This window comes from Orcinus orca, chromosome 5 (genome assembly GCF_937001465.1).
Source record: "Orcinus orca chromosome 5, mOrcOrc1.1, whole genome shotgun sequence".
In the NCBI taxonomy this organism is placed as follows: domain Eukaryota; kingdom Metazoa; phylum Chordata; class Mammalia; order Artiodactyla; family Delphinidae; genus Orcinus; species Orcinus orca.
Window position 1 is genome coordinate 81,780,356 of NC_064563.1, and position 22,740 is coordinate 81,803,095.

Below are 22,740 nucleotides of genomic sequence, written 5' to 3' on the forward strand. Positions count from 1 at the left end.
TTCACCAGTGTGACCCCAAAACCTAGCACAGAATCTGACACATAAACGGCTCATTAAGTCAATGTCTATCAAATTAATGAGTGAAAAAAATCAAATGAATAAATTATAGTGAAAAGTCAGAGAACTGACTTATTAGTACCCAGAAAATTGAAGCAGCTGACTAATGATGACAGCTAACACTTATTTAACATTTCATAATTTATGAAACATTTCCATTACAGCATCTTTTTTTTTTTTTTTTTTTTTTGCGGTACGCGGGCCTCTCACTGCTGTGGCCTCTCCCGTTGCAGAGCACAGGCTCCGGACGCGCTGGCTCAGCAGCCATGGCTCACGGGCCCAGCCGCTCCGCGGCATGTGGGATCTTCCCGGACCGGGGCACGAACCCGTGTCCCTTGCATCGGCAGGCGGACTCTCAACCACTGCGCCACCAGGGAAGCCCTACAGCATCTCTTTTGATCTTCATAATTACTCTGATATGTAAATAATATTATTGTGCAATGATCCAGAGAAAAAGACATAGTACTAATCAGAGGAAAACCAGGAAAATATTTGGCTTCAAAGGGAGAAGGAAGCAGAGAATGCATTATCACAGGGCTCCAGGAATTACGCATAAATTTCCTTGGAATTGGAATTGCAATCTGATATAATAATATTAGCCCCCCCCCAACCCCCGGTAGAAAATAATCAGATGGAACATTGAGTCTCTGGGCTCTTTATCCTCTATTGAGCTCTTTATGTGTTTGGACTGGATATCTTCCAGTGGGGGGTGTCACCCAAAGGCTCAGTGTGAGAACAGGTTTCCAGGTCAATGATTAGAAACAATCATGTCCAAGTTTCCCCTTAGGCTGTGTAAACTAAGCAACACACACATCCCCCTTCCACTTCCATTGCTGGGTTCCCTGTGGTAAAGAGAATGCCACTTGATCTAAGTTGCATCAGTTTCCCCCTACTTATCCAACTCCTCTTATTCTCTTTGCTTAAGAGCAAACTTCTTGGGAGCATTGCAGAGCAGGGCAGAAATGGCTAAACCTAGAAGCTACTTTAAAAGGCCCAACGAATTTTAAAAGTCTTTCAATTACCAGATAAATAACCATCAGATGAAATAAGCTAGTTCAAAAGGAAGGATTAATTATTTTCCTTGCTTCATTATATACCGTAGTGTAGATCAGTACATCTCAACCTTGACTACACATTAGAATCACCTAGATACTTAAAAAATTACAGATGCCAAGGCCTTATCCCACAGAGATCCTGATTGAATTAGTCCTACATAGGGTCCAGGGATCAGTCTTTCGTAAAGCTCTCTAGGAAACTTCTTATTGGTTATGTAACCTTGGGCACTTTTTTTTTGAGGTTTCTGACTTTATTCAGTTAATTTATCTCCAATGTCTAGGGAAAACCCCTATAATAACACTTACCTAATAGGTTAGTGTGAGGACTGAATGAAATAGTTTGTGTAAAGTGCTTACATTACCCTTTACATGTGGAAGGCATCAGTGGCTATCAGTTTCCTTTGCCCCACTGCACTTACCAAGAGCTATCACCATAAGCAATCCTGGAACTCCAAAAGCCAATGCATAGCAGTCTTTCCCAAAACATTGCACATCTCCTACAGGAAAACAAAACAAAACAAAACAAATTAATCCTGAATCTTAAGTCTTTGATGTTCTATTCTGTAAGCTCAGGTTTTTGAGGTCATAGACATAGCCATCCTCTTTCTTCCCATCACCTAATCCACAATCCTTCTTTTGGGCCAGACAAAGCAAGGTTAAAAGAAATTCTCTCAGATTTTCAAACCCTTATAAAAGGAGAAGATGGACAGGAGGAAGCCTTGAACAGATTTCTGGCTGGCCTGAGTAAAGCTTATACAGAGTCCCTCAGAAAAGATACCAACCTCTCAGCATGGGTGTGACAAATGTAGAAATCAAGCTCCCTGCATTGATGGAGAGGTAGAAGACTGAGAAGTATCTAGTCCGTTCCTCTGCCTGAAAAAAAAAAAGGCCAAATCATCAGTGCAATATGCCTCCTAGCTCCACCCCCTACCTCACATTCAGACTAAGCGAGAGGTACATACACAGAGACAGATTCAGGCACTGCCTCTGTGAATGTGTATGTGAATATCATATCAGATATTTTAACACATATCTCGCTGACCCCAGACAAACATTTCCCTATCTTTCAAACCCTAGTACAAGCATCTTTAACATTCTTTTACCCCTTTATCTTGGCAAAAATGATCATCTTGTACACTATGCCTATGTACTGTGTCTTATACATATCTATTCTAATATTAGTTTCTTTGCATTAAATGTCTGTTTCTTTCTGTAGGTTGAGTTCCTTTAGGGCAGAAATTGTATCTTATTATTTTCTGTAATCCCCACTAGCATAGTACCTGTTATACTACAGACAATAAATGTTTATTAACTGAATTTATTAAGTGATTGAGTGACTAAATTAAATAATTGATTTTGTGGAATGTGTGGTAGGAATAGGACTAGAACATGGGAAAGTGGAGTAAATTGTCCGTCAAACAGGATAATTTACCTAATGTTTATGGGAAGTCTACCAAAGAGTATAAAAGGATGTCTGTGGGCTTGGAAATGGCTGGTGGAAACCTGGAGGTGGGTTTGTACTATTATTGAAATATCTTTGTGGAGCAGTTACAAAATGAAGCAATTTTCAAATACAGTTGCTGATGCTTTATTCATTGTGCACTTCTGTGCTTCATTCTGACACTCCAGATCTTTTCCTGACACATCAGCACAATCCTCATTTTCTATTTATGGTGTGTTTTGCTTCCTCTTTTGGTCCCCATTTAAACTCATTACACCAATCTATGGGTATAGTTCATTGTGCATAGAATCCCACTTGCCAGAAGTTGGTTATTTCTCCAACGTCAGCAAGCAATTATGATCTATGGACCCTCAGGCAGATAAAGAATATAAAATAACTCAAATGGTCTGAAGGGTTAGAGACATGAAGGAAGACAGGACACAGAGAAAGAACAGAGTGAAAACCCAGAAACATGGTAACCAGCTACAGAAGAGGGAATAATACATGGAGACAGCCAAAAAAGAAAACTTGAGAGGAAAAAAGAGGAAGCTAGAAATGTTGGCTGATCTAAGAATAGACTACTTCCCTTGCCTAGTTGTCACTGCTTCCTTATACAGGCCCATTTTTACCTTTATTCATACTGTTTTCCCCTCCCACTGACAGTGGCAAGGAAAAGAAGGAATGATCATCCAGACAGGTTCATCTAGAGAAACTCATTCTGTTTTATTCCAAATGGTCCTTTTCCCCTTTCATAGAATCTCAAAGCTAGAGATGCTTAAATCATCTCCATACTACTCATCACCTCCCATTCCCAAAGTGATTACCATGTATCTTCTTAAGTAACTCATGTGAGAGTAAACTCGCTACTTCCAACTATTTGAAGTTTTTCTTTCCATCAAGCCAGAAGCTAGCTTCCTATAGCTTTCAGCCATTGATCTTTGGTTTAATTACTGATATCCTTCAAATATCTATAGACAGCTAAGATATTCTCTTTAATTCTTATCTTATCCAGGCTATAAATATCTCCATTTCCCTCAACCTTTCTTCATAAGAGCATCTTTTAGTCCATCTACCACCCTGGTCACTTTCCTTTGAAATGTTGCAGTTTTTCCCTCTATTAATGACCAGTACCCAGCACTGAACACAGCTCCTCAGATATGATCTGACTGGTGGATCACTTCAATCTTGGCAAATGGTTACCTGCCGTTTGATGCCTGCTCTACATTCTTGAAAAACACAGAAATTACAGGACTCTTACATGTTTTTCTTCAAACTGGTCTCCACCAAAAGCTGCCACACAGGGTTTGATACCTCCTGTCCCCAAAGCTATTAGACTCAAGCCGACCATTGACAGGACTCTGAAATGGAGAGGTGAGAGTACTAACCATATTGATACTAAACACAACTGCAGAAATAAAATATAGAGCTACAAGAGAAAAAAAATGTGTACAAGGGCAAAGACCTCCTTCACATTTCTACACTGTGGGCATTTTCCATATGCCTTCAGTCCTAGGGGAGACTCAGGTACACTTATAATCCTTGAGTTTCTGCCAGAAAGTATACATTACATGGTGAGATTTGTCCCTGATAGTTTCATTTACCCCTTGTGCACAACAGATAGAAGCAGATACTGAAGGAACTCCAAAGTTAAAGCACTGGTTCTCAATCTTGTCTTAGTCAAAGGGACACTTCAATAGAATGACCTTGTGAACCCTTATCCCACATATCCTTAGTAACCACAAAATAAAATGTTAAACTAGTCATAACTAATAGGAGTAGTGTCACTGATTTCTGAGGGGACAAAAATAAGGAGGTATCTAATATTTATTAACTTTCAAACAAAATTCTTAACTCATTGGAAAATACACATATAGGCACAGTATAAACATGAATATGTACGACCTGCTTCTTGAACAACTCTAATCTTCTCTACTGACTGAACCAACAGACATCAGAATCTATCAAGAGTCTCTGGCATCATAAACATCAAGAGCTTAATAAAGAGGGATAGAGAAACTGGAATATATGGAACTACACATAAATGGAAATAATCCAAGCTTTGAAAATGAATTCTGCAATGTATTATAAGGAAATATCACAGACATTTTTTTTTAACTCTGGTAAAGGTACAATGTGTGGATGGGTGAATAGGTGAGGGAATATGGAGGGCATGAAGGTTTTAATGTCTTCAAGCACATGAAGAGTTTTTATCAAAAGGATACTAACTGGGCATTCTACTAGTCCCCAAATATTTAATAAAAACAAATGAGCTCAGATAAAGCAGGAGAGTTCAACTGGTCAAAGTTTTTTCCTTAACCAATTTGGTATTAAAACAGATTGGAAAATAAAGGGACATCATTGGTAAGAAGACAGAAAAACATCTGTAATGAATGTGTGAGACATTTACCTGCCCAATGGAGGAAAAGTGGTTTAGTTTATTCCATGATTTTACTCACGTGTGTAACATTTGTCCCCCCAGTATTGGTAAGGCACCCATGGACTTGATCACATGGCCAAGCACATACACCAAGGAGAGATAGATGATTGTCCTGTTGAGAGAGTTAAATCAGTCAGTCTACAAACAGAATTCAGAGATTTGAGTAATTACAGCCTCAGAGTTCATACTGTTCTCAGTGCCAGGATAAATGGAGCGGCAGGAGGAGGGGGTAGAGGAGGAAAGAATTACCTGAGATATGCAAATAGAAATAATAATGGTGAATGAAACGAACAGTCTAGAAAAAGAGACAGTAACTCTTTACCCTGTAGTGTTAGAGATAATGGACATTCCTTTCTCATACCTGCTCTCTTTTCCCTCACTAACCCCACACAAACACAGAGTACCCCTGATCTTGTGTAGATATGTCATGACCAGGTTGGATTTGTAGCCAGCGATAATGTTTTAAGTAAGGAGAACCAGAAGAACAGGATACTTTGACCCGAGGTTTCTTCCAAGGAATGTCTTTGGCTCTAGAAATCCATAAGGGTCAAGAAAGAATGTCACATAAACAGGAAAAAAGGGATGGTTAACACAAAGAACTTTCTCTAAACACAATCACTGGGATATACAGAGAGGTAAAGGGCTCTCAGGTTCAGTCTGAACACTTGGGTTAATTGTAATCCCCACCACAGTTTCCTCATGGACAATTTCCCAAGGGTAAGAAAGGAACCAGGGTCTTTGAACAGACTTTCCAGTGATATAGCTCATGCAGTTGATAGGGACTTGTTGTTATGCCGTTTTTTCAAAAAAATCTGAATGACAAACAGGAAGTAGAAGAGTGAGGAATTCCAGTAAGAACATATGTAGAGATATACACACTGAAACATGGCATACTACCAAATATACAATGTCTATTATTTGTATTAGGACACCAGTATTCTCTCTATATATAAGTAGAATATTAATACTAGAAGGAACCTTGGAAATTATATAGCTTACTTCTGTGATTTTGAAGTGTTATATGCTAATGTGGAATATAAAGAATGGAATGAAGGTAGCAGAGAGAGGCTGGAGATGTCAGAAATCTCAGAATGTGGATTTCTCATTCTAAATGCCTAATCTTCCTAGGTTGGCTCTCCAGGGAAGGGATCTTAGAGGGTTTATAATGGGAAGCAGGGGATAAGAAAGCTGAGTGACTAAACCAGGGCTAATTAATATTAGGGGAAGGGGCAGCCTTTTCCAAAAGGCCTTGTAGTGTCTTCTGGAGAAAAGTTTCCTTCATTGGAATAAAAAGAATGAATAGAAAGAAAGGGAATAAAAAGGGACTGAAAAAAAGGCCAAAAATTATGAACACAAAATAGATAATCTATGCTAAATCATCACAGAGAAAAAACAAAAGGAGTCTGAGCTGGAGTGATAGTCTGCGTTGGGAGAACAGGGCAATATCAGGTTGTTGGACTAAATGAATGAGAGAAGTGTAAGTGCCTTAAAAGGAAAACAGGCAACCTTCTAGGTGAAAGATTCAGGGAATTAGTCTAGAATGTGAGGAATATAAGACAGGAAGCTAATGGCAGAGAACTTTAACAGAAGGAGAGAGAAGTCAAGAGAGACTTGGAAATTCTGCATTTGAAATGGAGTCATTGGGGTCATTACAATCCCAACCACAGGACACAGATCTGTTTTAGATAGACTTGACTAATCTTCCATTTGCAAATGAGGAAAGTGAAATCCAGAGAAGTCAAAGGATATTTTTAAGGTGACATTCTAATTAGTATTAGGATTAGGTCTAGAACTTCCACTTTCTTACAGCCCAGCATTCCTTCAATTTTATCATGAACAAGTTAATGTGGAAAAAGGAAAGGGAAGAGAAAGAAGTTTTAAATTTTATTTAACTGTAAGAATATCAAAAGCCAGAGACATTTTTAATTAAAGCTTAGGAACTGAGAAGGAGTATGTGCAGTAGGCATATATTATTGTACATACTTCCTCTGATGGCAGAGGAAGAGACCTAGGATAAAGAGGGTCAGCTCTGATGAGACAAAAAAAAAAAAAAATAGTGGGGGAAGGACATGCTATAGACACACTCAAAAAAATCCCAGAAATTGTAGAGAAGACATCCAAAAGCATATTTGGCAATAAACATATTTAAGAGAGTGGCTTTTAGTGATTGCCATGATCAGGAGTCCAGAGTAATAGGCACAGGTCACAAGGTAAAAACCAACACTAGGGACTATGACTAAAAATGTTATTCTCTCTTAAAAGCAACTAAGCATCAAAAATTGCATCTGAGCATGAAATTAACCCTCTCAGTAGATGTTTATAGAAATAATAAAAATCCAGTGTCCATGCTTAAAAATTTTCTTTTCCATTGTATATCCACTGGCTACTCTTTCCTGTGTGTAGCCCTGAAGGAAGGTTCACCTCTTTCCTGACATAGCGAGTTCCTTATGCAAGAGTCAGGGACCCTGGGTACCCATTTTCTCTTAACAAAGCTATGATTCTGCGACTGCAAACAGAGGAAGCACTTTTAATAGAAGTTGTTTACTAAATTCAGATGTTTCTAATGTTATAGGATGTTTTTCATCCTGAAGATAACATCTGAAGAAAAGGAGAGGAGTTTTAAATACTTATATTCTTATGTTGCTGTCATCATTGTTTTTGTACATGTGAGCTCACACACACCCCGATAGAACAAGTTACTCATGTTTTCTCCAACTCACTTTCTCTCAGAAAGAGATACCAATTCATCCCCAAAGAGTTTTGTTATTTAAAAAGCAACCACAGGGCTTCCCTGGTGGCAAAATGGTTAAGAATCCGCCTGCCAGTGCAGGGGACACGGGTTCGAGCCCTGGTCCGGGAAGATCCCACATGTCACAGAGCAACTAAGCCTGTGCACCACAACTACTGAGCCCGTGTGCCACAACTACTGAAGCCCATGCACCTAGAGCCCGTGCTCTGCAACAAGAGAGCCACCGCAATGAGAAGCCCGCTCGCCGCAACTAGAGAAAGCCCGCACACAGCAACGAAGACCCAACACAGTCAAGATAAAGATAAGATTGGAGCTGATTTCTTTGATTTGCTTTGGTGTTTTCACGGCAGGAAATGCTTTCAAATCATTTTCTGTGTGTAATCTGAATGCAGGTAAAGAATTCCTCAATTTGTCAGAATGCTAATTAAATGTAATAATAATTTGTGTAACCTGCTGTGATACTAAAGTGGCTAATGACAGTCACTTGGGTTTCCAACCAGGAAGGGTTTGTTTTAATGCACATGTCTAATTTAAGAAGTTCACTGCTTTATTATCATGTAATATTGTCGTTTGCTTGAAATAGTGCAAAGCAAATAGTTGACTGATCACTCCTTAAGAATTTATGGTTTCTTGTAAAATCAACAGAGAATCTATTTCCAAAGAAAGAAATATCAAAATTAAGTAATAATTTAAAAATTTACGGGGAAAGTATCTCAGGCAACTCATAACAATTCCTAGATGTTTTTTATTAGTCCATGATGTTTTCACAGTAAGAAAGGCTCTAAATTTATAGATAAATGCTGGGCCTGCTACCTTAATATGTGAGTGTGGTTGCCCTGGATGCAGTGCAGAGGATACACAGAGGTGATAATTTTGTGCTCCAAGAGAATTAATGGTGGAAAGTTACATGATGCTCAAATAGCTCCTTCCTTAGGAAAAAGGAAACTATCCAAAAAGTCACACACCTAGCAGAATCTATTGGAACCTTGGGACTTAGATATTTTTATAATCCTATTTCTTTTTTTATAGAGCTTCAAAAAATCATCTTTGTTCAAAAAGAGGAAATATTTTCTTTACTATAAACGGACAGAACTTTTCTCATATTTTCACAAATGTTGGTGTTCTTCTATTTCAGGAATTAATTAAAAATGTTGTCATCAAATAAAAATTCCCATATTATTTAAATTTTTTTTTTTTTTTTTTTTTGTGGTACGCGGGCCTCTCACTGTTGTGGCCTCTCCCGTTGCGGAGCACAGGCTCCGGACGCACAGGCTCAGCGGCCATGGCTCACAGGCCCAGCCGCTCCATGGCATGTGGGACCCTCCAGGACCGGGGCACGAACCCATGTCCCCTGCATCAGCAGGCGGACTCTCAACCACTGCGCCACCAGGGAAGCCCTAAAATATTTCTTTTATTATTATCAAGTGTCAAAGGTAATCAAGGCTATTACTCCTGAGGCACAAAGCAGATGTTGACATAAGAATGCTCTTTGTCACTACCCCTTATTGTCGTATGCCATGGTGCCAGTGATGTCTCACCCTAATCCCTGGAACCTATGACTATAATGAGATGTCACTTCTTTAATTATGTTATATTATATGACACAATTGACAGTAAGATAGTGAGATTAACTAGATGAGCCTGATCTAATCATATGAGCCCTTAAAAGCAGAGACTTTTCTCTGGTAACAGAAGGGGAAGAGATTCAAAGTTCGAGAAGGGTTTGATACACCATACTGATAGCCTGAATATGGAAAGAACCATGTGTCAAGGAAAGGGGACACCTCCACCTGAATGATGGCAAGAAAATAAGAACCTACAATGACAAGGAAATGAATTCAGGCAACAACGAATGAGGCTGGTGGTAGATTATTACCCAGAGTCCAACCTAGGAGACACCCAGACCTGTGAGCCAACTGACTGCCTCCAACTTCTCACTTACAGAATTGTGATATAATAAATGAATCTGGTTTTAAGCCAAAAATAAATAAATAAATTTATTTTTAAAAAGTAGCTGAAGTAGAGATTAAAAAAAAAAAAAGGAATCACAATACCCACAACAAAATAAGTCATCTTCACACCTGCCCACACCTACCTCAGTCTTGTGCCTACATTTGAGTATCTGAGGGTGAATAAATTTATTAATTGAAACACTTGCTGTGCTGTGGGCCTGTTATGTACCAGGCACTGTTCTAGGTGCTGTGGATAAAAATATAAATGAGACTTTGTCTTCTAAGTGTCTGAAGAAGGTATTAGATTCATATACAATAGTTATGATAAGACAGAGTTTGGTAAATGTCACATGAGGGTAAAAAATAAGGAGTTCAGAGAACTTTAGATTACTTCTGGCTAGTGGTAAAAGGCGAGGGGCAGAGAATACTCCACTGCATAGGTGGAATTTGAACTGAGCCTTAAAGGCTTTGGACATAGAAGGCTGGGGAGGAAGGAGATTCCATGAAGTAGAAACTATGCAAACAGACATGGAAAAGAAATGTCCCTGTTTATCATTAGGTAAGTATTAGTATTTGGTTTTTCTCTAGTGTACATTTTTGAAAGGGAGTATGATAATAAGAGCAGAAAGGTAAGTTGGATGAGATTAGTAGACAGTGTGTTAGCAGAAATTTTTGAGCAGAGTAGTAATATGAACAGAGATTTCTTTTAGGAAGATTAATTTGACAGAAGTGCACAGACTCAATTGTGAACAAAAGATATGGGAAGCAATGAAAACATCATACACATCCATTTCAATAGCCCAATTTAGAGGCTAATGAAAACCAAAACTAGAGTAGTGGTGATTGATGGCCATGGGATTCAGTGTTGAGGAGGGAGAATGTGAGACAGATTATAGAAATAGAATTGGCAGAATTTGAAAACTGATTGGATGTGGGAGTATAGGAAAGCTAGGAGAGAGGATAAGGTGGAATATCCAGGAGATGAATGCTAACATGCAGTTATAATGCATAAGGGCACTTGAGTGACAGGTTAAGATTACAGAGTTTGAGGAGTCATTAGCATATAGGTAAAACTGACACCGCAGAGCCTGCTAAGGGAGAATCTGGAGAAAGGGAAGAGGGTAAAAGGTATACACTGGGGAAATGCCTACATTCAGGAAAGAGTAAAGTAAACAAAAAGCAAAAGAAAAGCCAAATGAGGAAGAATCCAAAAAAGTAAAAGAACCAGAAAATACAGTGTTAGAGAAGCCCAGGAAGTTTCAAGAATTTAGGAGTGATAACAGACTAAAATGTTAAAACACGTTCAAAGTGAATAAGAATTTAGAAGAGACCACTGGGTTTGATAACAAAGAGATCATTACCAGTGATCTAAGAGAGAAGAATTTCAATAGGATAAAAAGATGACATACTATATATTATTTCACTTACCGTAATCTGCTTTGTATTAAAGCTAGTTGAATATGAACACCATGAAGCAGGTATTATGTCTTATTCATCTTTTTATCCCTCATGGTTCTTTGGACAAATAGAAGTTGCTCAATAAACATTTACTGAATTAAACTCCATCAGCTTAAGTTGAATCTAATTGGATTCTACTGCACTGCATTACATTACTCTACCCTAAGGAGTGATAATGAAGAGTGAGAAAGGAAGGCAACAAATAATAAGTGATTCTTTTAAAAATCTGAAGGTAGTGGTAATAAGACAAAGAAGATAGAAAAAGAAAGGTTAACAATAATTTTGTTTGTTTAAAGGTCTCATATTTGCCCTTGCTTCTAGGTACAGGACAAGAGTGTCTCTGAGGAAGAATTTGAAGGAAAGAGATGGAGGTATTGAGGGTACAAAGACACCAAGGAGAGTGATCTAGGTGACGGTGATACATTTGTAAAAATTCATCCAGCTGTACATTTAAGACTTTTGGATTTGTGTACTTTATGTAAGTTATACCTCAATAAAAATAAATTCAAAAAAAATTAAAAGTACCTCATAAAGGATTGAGATTGAGGGCACGAGTGGAGGTTGCTAAATTTCCTCTGAAATAGTCAGGAAGCTATTACTTACCAAATCTCAGATCTATACTTTTTCAATCTTAAAGGAAGTCATTTTAAAAATAAATAAAATTACTACGTGATATATGTGAGTCTTTTATTCTATAACTGAATGAAGACTATATACCATGGTTTATACTTTCTTTCTGCACATAGTGCCAACCCTCTATCTGGATGGACTTGGTAACTACTACCACATAAGGAGCAAACATAGATCTCAGCCACCTGCCATACCTTTCCCAAGGCAAGAAACTGTGTTTAGTACTAAGTTGTGGTTGTAGCGCTATATTGGGTGCTGATTAAAAACTTTAGAAGAATGAATATATCTAGGCCAAAGTGAGATAGAAACCAATGTTTACTAAAGAGGATTCCTTGGAACACTAGGTCCACAAGAAATCCTGAAAAAATATTCCACGGTTAAATAAGTTTGGAAAATACTACATACCATAACCTCCTCTTGGATATTTTATAGTATGAGTTCACAAGTTAAAGGCTGTAAGAAGTCATGCAGTAAAGATACCTTTTTAGCTTTATTCAGCCTAGCACTTTCCAAACTTATTTGACTATGAGAGCTTTATGTTCCCATATAACATTCATTAGATCCTATACAACCAATTTTCAACAGAATGCAGTTTGAGAAATGCTAATTTAGACAATTCCATAGATGACAAGTCTACAGAAAATACCTGAGTGATGGATATCTAAGAGCCATCTCTAGCCCATGAGGATGATGTTATAGGGGACAAAAATAACACTATCCCAAACATATCTCTTGGTGCTATTTTAAGGGACTTAAAAGATACTGAACTGAATAGACCATTAGTCTAATTCATGAAGATATTTATTATATTATTAAGAAATAAACTACAGAAGGTTAGAGAAGAGAAACAGAGATGGTAAAAGAGCTAAAAAGAGGGATTCATAAGAAGATAGTAAAAGTGTTGGGATGACTCAATCTAGAGAAGAGATGGATAGTACATCAAATAACTACATTGAATTATAAATTTTCTTGTGGGTAGCAATCTCTATCACCTGAAATCAGAACAAGAACTAGTCTTAAATTACAGAATGGAAGATTAAAATTAGATAAAAGAAAAAAACCCTGCTGACTGAAAAGGGTATAGAAATATTGGAAAAACTGATAATGAAGAGACAAAACCTTTCTGTATTGTCATTCTGAGAGAGATTCTTATTTGTCATGCATGACATAAGCATGTTCTTGCTTGGAAGCAAGAGGCTAGAAGTGATAGTCTCTGCACAATTAATATGTGCAGCTTCTTGGACTGTGACCTCCCATCATCCTTACTTGAATTTTCCCAACCATGAGTCAGCAATGGCTGCTCCCAGGATGGGAGTGAAATAACAGAGGCTGCTGAAGGCATGGTATACAGATGTGGAAGTGTCTTCACTCCAGTGCAGGAAATACAGGAAATACAGGGTCAGCACAGCTGAAGCAAAAAAAAGAGAGACAAAACAAAATAGATGCATTAAAATGATTTATGGAGCAGAAGAACATTTGATATGGTCTTTGAAGTTGATCTTGACCTTCAACACTCCTATCAGTGAAGTGATGAGGGGTGATTGCTGGGCAGTAGAAGCAGGGCCCCTTGGAGTTGTGGGAGTAAATGGGGCTATGCTTAGTATACAAATGCAATACTCCTCCCTTCAGTCTATGTGTACATAGCATCATTTAGGCTAATCCAAAAGATAACATGGGGCTTCTAATATCCCTTCCTTCTCCTTCCCAGCAATGATATAACCCATAGACCCGAGGAACAGAAATGAAGAATGGAATGTCGATGATGAGAGTTTTTCCACTTATATTCTCATAGGCTGTGTTCTGATTTCCACTTGGCCTTTCTGTTCTTGGCCTGTATGAGTTAGTAGGTGAAATCCCATGAGGCATTTTTTGGAAGTCTTCGCCAAAGGAAAGGACCAATTGGATGAAGGCAGAAAGAGTAGATAAGGGAAATAAGTGCATATGAGATAGGTTGTTACAAACATGGGGTGAGAGTGAGTGGAGAAGAGTAGGACTCAGGGACACAAAATTACCTTTCATGCCATAATAGGAAAAGCGCTCACAGAATTCATTCACCACAATGAAGACAATACTCAGTGGATAGTTGGAGCCACAGATTTTCTAAGAAACAAAAAGGCAATGGTTCAAGCATGAACTATATTTCCCTGTTTAAACCATTAGATTGCTCCACAACAGAAAAAAATCATTTATTTTAAGTTGCCATGATAGGTCATGCGAAACAATGGCCCCTGCTCTTCATGAAACAGCCAGTATCACACTAAAAGTGCTTGCATTGCTGATTTAGCAGTGAGAAGCTATTCTGAATATTACTTTGTTCCTCAATTCATTTAACATGAAACTGCTCAGGCATTCCTTGATACTAGACACCAGGACCTGTTCATCTTCCCACAAGTACTAAATGAAAAGCCTGGGGCTCTGAGTAGGAGAATAATCATACTTATTTTCAGGAACATAACAAAGAGTTGGCCTATGGAGCACTTGATGTCCAGGCAGTCACACTCACATGTCAGTATCCTGCTTAGCTCCACTGTGCAGATTAACCTTTCTGTTTCCACTTGCCCCATTCACTCTGCTGGGAAAAATCCTAGCAACATGAAGGTTTCCTATTCAGTGGCTACTGAAGCCAGGCACAGAGCCTAGTACAGATTGCTAAAGGTAAGATGACTGATCACCTTGACCTTGGGCAGAGAGTTCTTAAATCTTGTCAAATTAAATGGCCATTGTTTCTATGAAAGAGAGATTCTATAACATTTTCATGCTAATCCTTTTGGGCATTAAAAGGACTATGCTATTTCATGCACTGTATCAGTCAGAATAAAAGGAACATCACGTATTATTTCAAATCCTTACCCATTATGATAGTCCAGTCAATATGAGAGGGGGATGGAGATATGTGTCCTTGGTTCAATCAAATCTTATCATGAGATTTTTATTGCCTTTTCTTATTCATAAGATGTACATACATCTTTGTAAGCAGCCTCAAATTCTTTGGGACCAGAAAATGTATAACTAAATAAATTAATGTATTCATTCTTTTATCCACATGGATATATAAAAACAACCCTCCAAAATATTAATATACATTAACATATGATAAAAACTTGCTTGGAAGACAATATGAATTAGTCTTATTACCTTCCCAGCTCACAGCTCGAGAATCATGCAAACTGAAGTTTAGTAACACATTTCTACTAGCTATGTAACACTGTCACTGGCTGTGTTAACATACTGATCCAGGCCATGTCACTATACTTGGCTTTATACTTCAGTTTTGTTATTCCAAAGAAACTACCACCTCTAGAATACTACTACAGTTACCTCTTTGCCTGTAGTAAGAATTCAGTAAATACTGGCTAGTATGTCTGTATCCTCTCCATTTACAGGATTTTGATATGAGGACTGAATAAGAATTGGCAAGTGCTTTAACAAGTGTATAAAGTAAAACATTATTATTACTCTCTTGTTTCTCTGTCCTTTCTCCCACTGTAAACTGGAACACAGTAACAGAAACTAGATCTATTCTAAAACTTCTCTTGGTGGTCAGCATAGATTCTGTGCACAGGGGAAACTAAGGGCTGAGATTTTTTTTTGGTGAAGAAAGAACAATCACACACAGTTCTCCAGAAAGGAGTACTTGCCAAGTTTCCCTGGACATTCAAATTGCTTTTTTTCCACCCCAGAGAAACTCAGAATATACAATGAAATATAGCCAAGTCCTGGATACCAACTGAAGAACTCTACCTCTTTCTGCTGCTTCCTCTCCTAAGTTAAAGGAAACTTCTGTTTAGGTTTGGTTTACAGGTTAATTCTAACTCCAAGAGAGAATAGTTTTTAATACTCTAACACAGCTCAGCGTGAAGCTCCAGGGGCCAAGGAGGAGAACCAAAGGAGTAAGTCTGTTCCTACCAGAGACAGAACTGAATCTGAAGACTCACCGGAGATGGCTTCTTTGGAAAGCTGGGGGGTCGAGGTGGTACCTCTTCAGGGGAGACAGGTAAAAAAGGAGTTTCCTTGAACTCATTTGTCTGGAAGAGATTCATGGCTGGCTCCTTACTCTCTCTCTCTTCAAGCATTTGGCTTCGGTAGGCAGTTGGGACAGCTGCCAGGCTACTGTGAAAAGGGGGACTGGGAGGGGAAGAGGGGGTGGCTTCAGCAACTAGGTTTAACCCTGTGGGTGTCAGGCGTCAGCAGCCGCCTGCAAAGCAGAAAGCTATAGAGAAAGGAAGGATTGGGTCTCAGAGACTAGTTCAAAAGAACATTTATGTCACAGGGGAGTGAGAATAACACATCACGGGATGAGACAGTATAATGCTGGAAAATTTCAAATGAGTGAAAATTAGTTAAGAACACAATGCCTGGAGCATAGCTTAGAGCAGATTTTGAAATCGATTTCAGGGTAATAATAGCTACCATTTATTGCACACCTATTGTGGGGAAGGTTTATACACACACACACACACACACACACACATATATATTATATCTACATGTTCTAATTCTTACTACTATCCCCATTTTATAGGAACTAATGTCCTAAGAGGTTATGTAATTTGTCCAAAGTCATGTGGCCAGTAAGTGGCAGATCTGGAATTTTCACTATGCCACTACAGATTAGTATCAGTAATGCCTGTGGTCATTACTTAGGAATGGAAACTATAGAAATAAAAACATAGCAATGTAGGAGAAATGAAATGCATCAAAGAGGGAAAGTTATCTCCAAACAGAATTTGGAGAGATACAAAAAATGTTGATTTTTGGTTTTCAGCATAATAAAGTTCAACTAGAAATGTCTTATAAGCAATTAAAGAGGTGGAGCTGAAGAAAACAAAAGGAAAGGGTTGGTGATGTACATTTGGGAATCATTCTTCTCCTTTGCTAAATTCATTCCCTGTGTTTTCATTTTCTCACTTCAAGATGAATCCATCATTTAATTAGTAAATAAAATTTAATTTGTGTAAAAATTATGAGCCAGTTATTTTCTAGGAACCATTATAAACATCATATTTCTTAATTTTCAGTGAATGGACTCCCAAATGACTCCAGAATATAATATTTAGTTCTTATCAGAGGAGGAACAAGAACAGAGATGACAATGATAGATACATTTTAGACAGTATTATTTTTGCTAAGTCAAAGAGGTAAAAGAACAAGAGAGTACGGTGCCCATCTAGATGTCAATCAAAAGAAAAAGGAAAAGAATGGCTAGAGAGCAATAAGAAAAATGAGGACTAAACCAAAAAAGAAGTCAGGAAACAGGAGAATGAATTATTTTATTTTAGAATATGAGAACCTATGACTCTCTCCCTCATAAAATTCTTACATTACCTATTTGAGTTATTGACAAATAAGACCAGGAGAAACTCTACCCTTTCCTCCCTAAACTCCATCTTAGACTTTGACCATGTTTTCCCAGCTTCTACTCACTCCTCCTCCTGCTTCTCTCCCATCAACCTTTACCCAAAGAAGGGTCCACTTCATTTCTGTTTGTGACATTAATGATTAAGCTACAGTTATTCTTTCAGGAAGTACTGCACTTTCTGACCTAGTTTGGTTAATGACTCTGGATACAAAACAGATGAACAGTCAAAACTTACTAGTCAAATTAACCACTAGAGGCACAGATGCTTTTAAGATCTAATTATATCACCGGCTCCCCCTGCTCTGGCCTTGTACCTCTGGAATAGCATTTGATCTCTCAGAGCAGATGGAATAGCACTGGTAGGCAAGGCACCAATTCATTTGTGCTTATAGGTGCCCTAAATACCAGACTTTAGAGTACTGGCATTGGTTCTCTGATACTCGTTTGTTTAGGTGAAATTCTTCTTTTGATTATGGCAATACCATGCTAGCATTTATAAAATCGAATAGTATCAGAGATGGAAGGAATCTTAATCTTGTCCTACATAAACTAAACTTCCCTGATGCTAAAAATCACTTAGGGATATATATATTTACATATATATTTATATTTGTATATATACTTATAACTACAAATTTTCACAGCAATTCACACACACACCACACACAATTTACAGGCCTTTGCTTTGAAAAGTCTTATTGAATAGATCTAAGTAGGTATCTAAGAACTTGTATTTTTAATAAGCATCTCTGGTAATTCTTATAATAGGGATTTGGTGAACACTGGTTTGAAATCCTTTTCCTAGTCTAGCCTGAAGAATATTACAGAAGAGCCTCCCAGCCTCCAAGACCTATTCTAGAGCCTTTTCTATCTTATCAAGATGCCTCTTGTACACCATCATTTTTGCTAAGTTGAAATCAGATAGAAGGATAAAAGGGAAAAGATCAAAGAGAAAAGCAATTCCTGAATAGAAATGAGTACAAACTCTTGAAAGATTAAAAAAAAATAATAGAGTGAAAGAATCTAAAATATCAGTGATAAGAGTAAAAAATATTTGTGACCTCAATGATTATGACAGAAGAGAGTGATATTTTACAATCATGTACAAAAAGGAGGCTGAAAATGACAGATACTAATATAGTCAGAGAAGAGGCAAATATGAAATTAAAAGAGAACATGTGTTTAGCAAGGTGTATGAATACAAAATCATCACATAGAAATAAATTATATTTAAATATCAGCAAAAACAAATAGAAAAGGGAATTTAAAACATTATACCAGCTCTAAAAGCATAAAAAATACCTAGGAATAAATCTATTGAAAGATGTCTAAGACATCAACACTAACCACTCTCAAAACATTATTGAAAGAAATTAAAGATCTAAATAAATGGAGAGACATACCATGCTCATGATTTGGAAGCCTCAGCAAAAATGTCAGTAATCCCCCAATCAATCTATAATTGCAACACAAAATCCAACAGGTTTTGTGAGTGTAGAAAATGACAAGTTGATTTTTAAAATTCATATAGAGATACAAAAAGTGAAGAATAGCAAAGGCAATCTTGAAGAACAATAGTGGAGGATTTGCACTAACCAGTAGGAGACCTATTATAAAGCTATAGTAATTATAACAGAGTGGAACAGACACAAAGATAGATAAGGCAACCAATGCAACAGAACAGAGTGCAGAAAAAGACCCACACATATACTGAGGCATCAGTTATGACAAACGTGACACTGCAGTGCAGTGGGGGAAATGACGGTGTTTTTAACTAAAAAAACACCATCTAGGGCTTCCCTGGTGGCGCAGTGGTTGAGAGTTCGCCTGCCGATGCAGGGGACACGGGTTCGTGCCCCGGTCCGGGAAGATCCCACATGCCGCGGAGCGGCTGGGCCCGTGAGCCATGGCCGCTGAGCCTGCGCGTCTGGAGCCTGTGCTCCGCAACGGGAGAGGCCACAACTGTGAGAGGCCCGTGTACCGCAAGAAAACAAACAAACAAACAAACAAAAAAAAAAAACACACCATCTAGATACTCATATGGAAAAAAATATGTTTACCCATGTTTTTATGCATGGTGTAAATATATCTTACACCATGCATAAAAAACAATTCAATATAGATTACAGATCTGTCAAAGTTTAAAAAATTAAAGCTTTTAGAGGAAAACGTAAGAGAGCATCTTTATGGCTGTGGATAAGCCAAGATTTCTTAAATAAGACATAAAATATGGTAACCATAAAAGAAAAAGAATTGATATATGGGACAGTATTAAAATCAATAACTTTTTTGGGCTTCCCTCGTGGCACAGTGGTTGACAGTCTGCCTGCCGATGCAGGGGACATGGGTTCGTGCCCCGGTCCGGGAAGATCCCACATGCCGCAGAGTGGCTGGGCCCGTGAGCCATGGCCGCTGAGCCTGCGCGTCCGGAGCCTGTGCTCTGCAACGGGAGAGGCCACAACAGTGAGAGGCCCGCGTACCGCAAAAAAAAAAAAAAAAAAAAAAAAAAAAAAAAAAAAAAATCAATAACCTTTTTGTTCACCAAAAGATACCATTAAGAGTAAAAAGACAACTCACAAAGTGGGAGAAAATACTCATATTACATATATTGTCAAAGGATTTGTGTCCAGAGTATATAAATCACTTCAAAAATCAATAAAAAAAGGTTCACATTCAGATTTTTTAAGTCTTTTGCAATTATAAATAATACTATAATAATAACCTTGCAAATAAGTCAAATGTATCTGTAGAATGAATTTCTAGAAGTGAGATTGCTGTGACAAAAATGTTTTTATAATTTTCAAAACTGAAGATTCATTCCCTTTTTTCTATTGAGTTGTTTGTCCCCTTCTTGTAAGTTTGTAAGATCTACCTTTATATCATTTATGTTACAGCTCTGCCACCCTCTATGTTGCAAATATTTTTTCTACTGATTTTGTTTGTGGACTTTTAAAATTAAACATAACTTAAAAGGCACAAATCTTAAATATAAAACTCCACTATTTTTTACATATGTGTAACTCACACAACCACCACCCAGGTAAGATTATATATATTTGTAATAAATATTTATTTATAATAAATATTGGGTTAGCCAAAAAGTTCGTTCAGGTTTTTCCATACCATCTTACAGAAAAACCCAAATGAATTTTTTAGCCAACCCAATATAATAATATATATTATATATTATACTACTCCTACGAATTGAGTTAGTCCCTTTGAAGAAGGTTTCAACCTTTTTAGAATATATTTTTATAATATTTTTCCCATTGAGTTGGTAATTTTGATTCATCTCTTAATAAATCAGAAATTACTAAAGTAATTATTACCTGAATGATATGTGAATGATACAATTCCTGAATTCTGACATGTCTAAGAATGCCTTCTTGCCAAACTGTAGATGATATTTGATGAATACATAATTCATAGGTCACACTTATACCTTGTGCTGACACAGCTTTACTAACTTTAGAGTTTTAGTGTAGTGTTATGGAATAGTTCAAGCCCACTGATTTTTGTTCCTTTGTAGCCAACTTACTTTCACGCTTATATTATCATCAGTTAGTGGATAAATAAACTATGGTACATCCAAACAATGTAATAATATTATTCAGTGCTAAAAAGAAATGAACTATTAAGGCATGCAAAAGACATGGAGGAAACTTAAGTGCATATTACTAGGTGAAAGAAGCCAATCTGAAAAGGATGCATAATGTATGATTTCAATTATAAGATATTCTGGAAAAGGCAAAACTAAGCAGACAATAAAAATATCACTGATTACCAGGGGTTGGGGTGTGGAGGAATGAATTGGCAGAGCACAGGATTTTTAAGGCAGTGAAACTATCCTGTATGACACTACAGTGGTGGATAAATGTCATCGTACATTTGTTAACACCCATAGAACGTACAACACAAAGAGTGAACTCTAATGTAAACTATGGACTTTGGGTGATGGTGTGTGAATGTAGGTTCATCAATTATACAAAAAAAAAAAGGTACCACTCTGGGGCAGGATGTTCATACTTGGGGAGGTTGTGCATGTGTGGGAACAGGGAGTATATGAGAATTTTCTGTACTTTCTGCTCAATTTTGCTGTGAAACTAAAACTGCTCTTAAAAATAAAGTTTATTAATTAAAAAAAAAAGAACTTGCTGCTGGTTAGTGACTCTCAACTATAATATTTATCATTTCCCCCCAATTAAAAAATGTTATAGGTATAAATATTAATTATTTATCTCATTAACATAAATGCTTATTTTTACTCTCAAAAGCAAAATAAGAAAATGATTAAAAAGTATCAAAGAGATAAGAGAACATGATAAAATGTGTGAGAGATAAGAGGACAATTGTTTCATTAAAACAATTACTTAGCTTCACCTTTACCCTAAACTTTAGCTTAATTTTCAACCAAAATTTAAGGAATATCAGATAGAAAGGCTCAGAGATGTAATTAAAACCAGGACATTTATTATAAATCAACAGTTTTGCCATTCACAATTGAAAACAGCAGTGTGGTAAAACAGAACACTGAACCTGAACTTCAGAACACCTGATCTGCCACTTGTTAACAATATGTGGGCAAGTAACCTAACCCCTGAAGTTTGTTTTCTCATCTGTAAAACTTCCTAGGAGTTTTGTTAAGATTAAATGAAAATACATGAAAATGCCAGTACCCATAAAAAGTAAAAAATGTAACATCAACTGAAAATTCTGAATCAGATTAAATTTCTCTTATCATCAAAGTTAAGATACATTTTCCTCAGCCTTGGGAATTTTTATTCCTAATATAAAATAAATTATCACATGTCTTATAAACTTTATACTTATAGCTGAATATTTCTTCAGTCATCACTGTCACTTCCTGATTCACTCAGCTGCAAATCATTTCCTAAAATAAAAAAAGGAAAACTGTAGTAATTGAATATTTAATATTTAATATTTTTGGATAACATAGATGTTTTACAAAATATAACCCCAAGGTGATCCTGTTTAGCCAACATTATGTCTTTAAATTATAGGATAAGCAATCTGATTATTAGTCACATCAGTAGCAACTCAAAGAATTAATATTACCTGTAAAGAAAAAATAAACCACCAATCTTCAGCATAGTTTTAGTATCACTTGGCATCTATTGATATTTTAGTCTTCTTTCACATACCAACATCACCCTTCTTTTATACCACTGATTTAATTACATCAGGAAATGAGGAGAAAATGTGGTTCAGAAGATCAGACTATTCTGAACAGTAAAAAACGTATAATTTTTTACTACAAACTCAGTCAAAGTCAGTAAGTAGTGTATGTTAAGAGTACCTCATCATTGATTCTTTTGTAATTCATCCATGTTCTTACAGTCACGGAACTTACATTCCAGTGCGGGAGACAGATAATAAACAAATATATAATGTAATATTTATCCTAAGTAGGGATAAATATTACACTATTTAGATGGGTCTGGGGAGAGTGGTGAGAGATGCTATTTTAAATAGGGTAGTTAGGAATGCCTCCTCAAGGTGGGACATTAGAACAGAGATCCAAATGTAGAGAGAGAGTAATGAAAATACAGAGGTGGGGGAAAATGTCCAGGCTCAGGTAAAA

At 37.1% G+C, this 22,740-nt stretch overlaps 2 protein-coding genes across 3 annotated transcripts in view; both read right to left on the bottom strand.

The window, feature by feature from the left end:
- The window catches only part of SLC15A2 (solute carrier family 15 member 2), a 779,020-nt gene that overhangs the window by 21,416 nt on the left and 734,864 nt on the right, over nt 1-22,740 (bottom strand). The window contains exons 3-10 of one of the 2 annotated variants that reach the window (XM_049710148.1): nt 18,542-19,668; nt 15,715-15,904; nt 13,792-13,879; nt 13,046-13,187; nt 5,010-5,102; nt 3,812-3,911; nt 1,895-1,985; nt 1,532-1,609 (exon numbers count right to left, since the gene is read on the bottom strand). In XM_049710148.1, coding sequence (XP_049566105.1) covers nt 1,532-1,609; nt 1,895-1,985; nt 3,812-3,911; nt 5,010-5,102; nt 13,046-13,187; nt 13,792-13,879; nt 15,715-15,852 — 730 coding nt within the window. In that variant the 5' untranslated portion in view covers nt 15,853-15,904; nt 18,542-19,668. Of the gene's footprint in view, nt 1-1,531; nt 1,610-1,894; nt 1,986-3,811; nt 3,912-5,009; nt 5,103-13,045; nt 13,188-13,791; nt 13,880-15,714; nt 18,139-18,541; nt 19,669-22,740 lie in introns of those variants that run through there. The other variant, XM_033403346.2, reaches the window with a different exon arrangement.
- The window catches only part of EAF2 (ELL associated factor 2), a 50,194-nt gene continuing 49,040 nt past the window's right edge, over nt 21,587-22,740 (bottom strand). Inside the window, exon 6 of the mRNA XM_004278551.3 lies at nt 21,587-22,029. Within this exon, the coding sequence (XP_004278599.1) occupies nt 21,983-22,029 (47 nt within the window). The 3' untranslated portion in view covers nt 21,587-21,982. The remainder of the gene's footprint in view (nt 22,030-22,740) is intronic.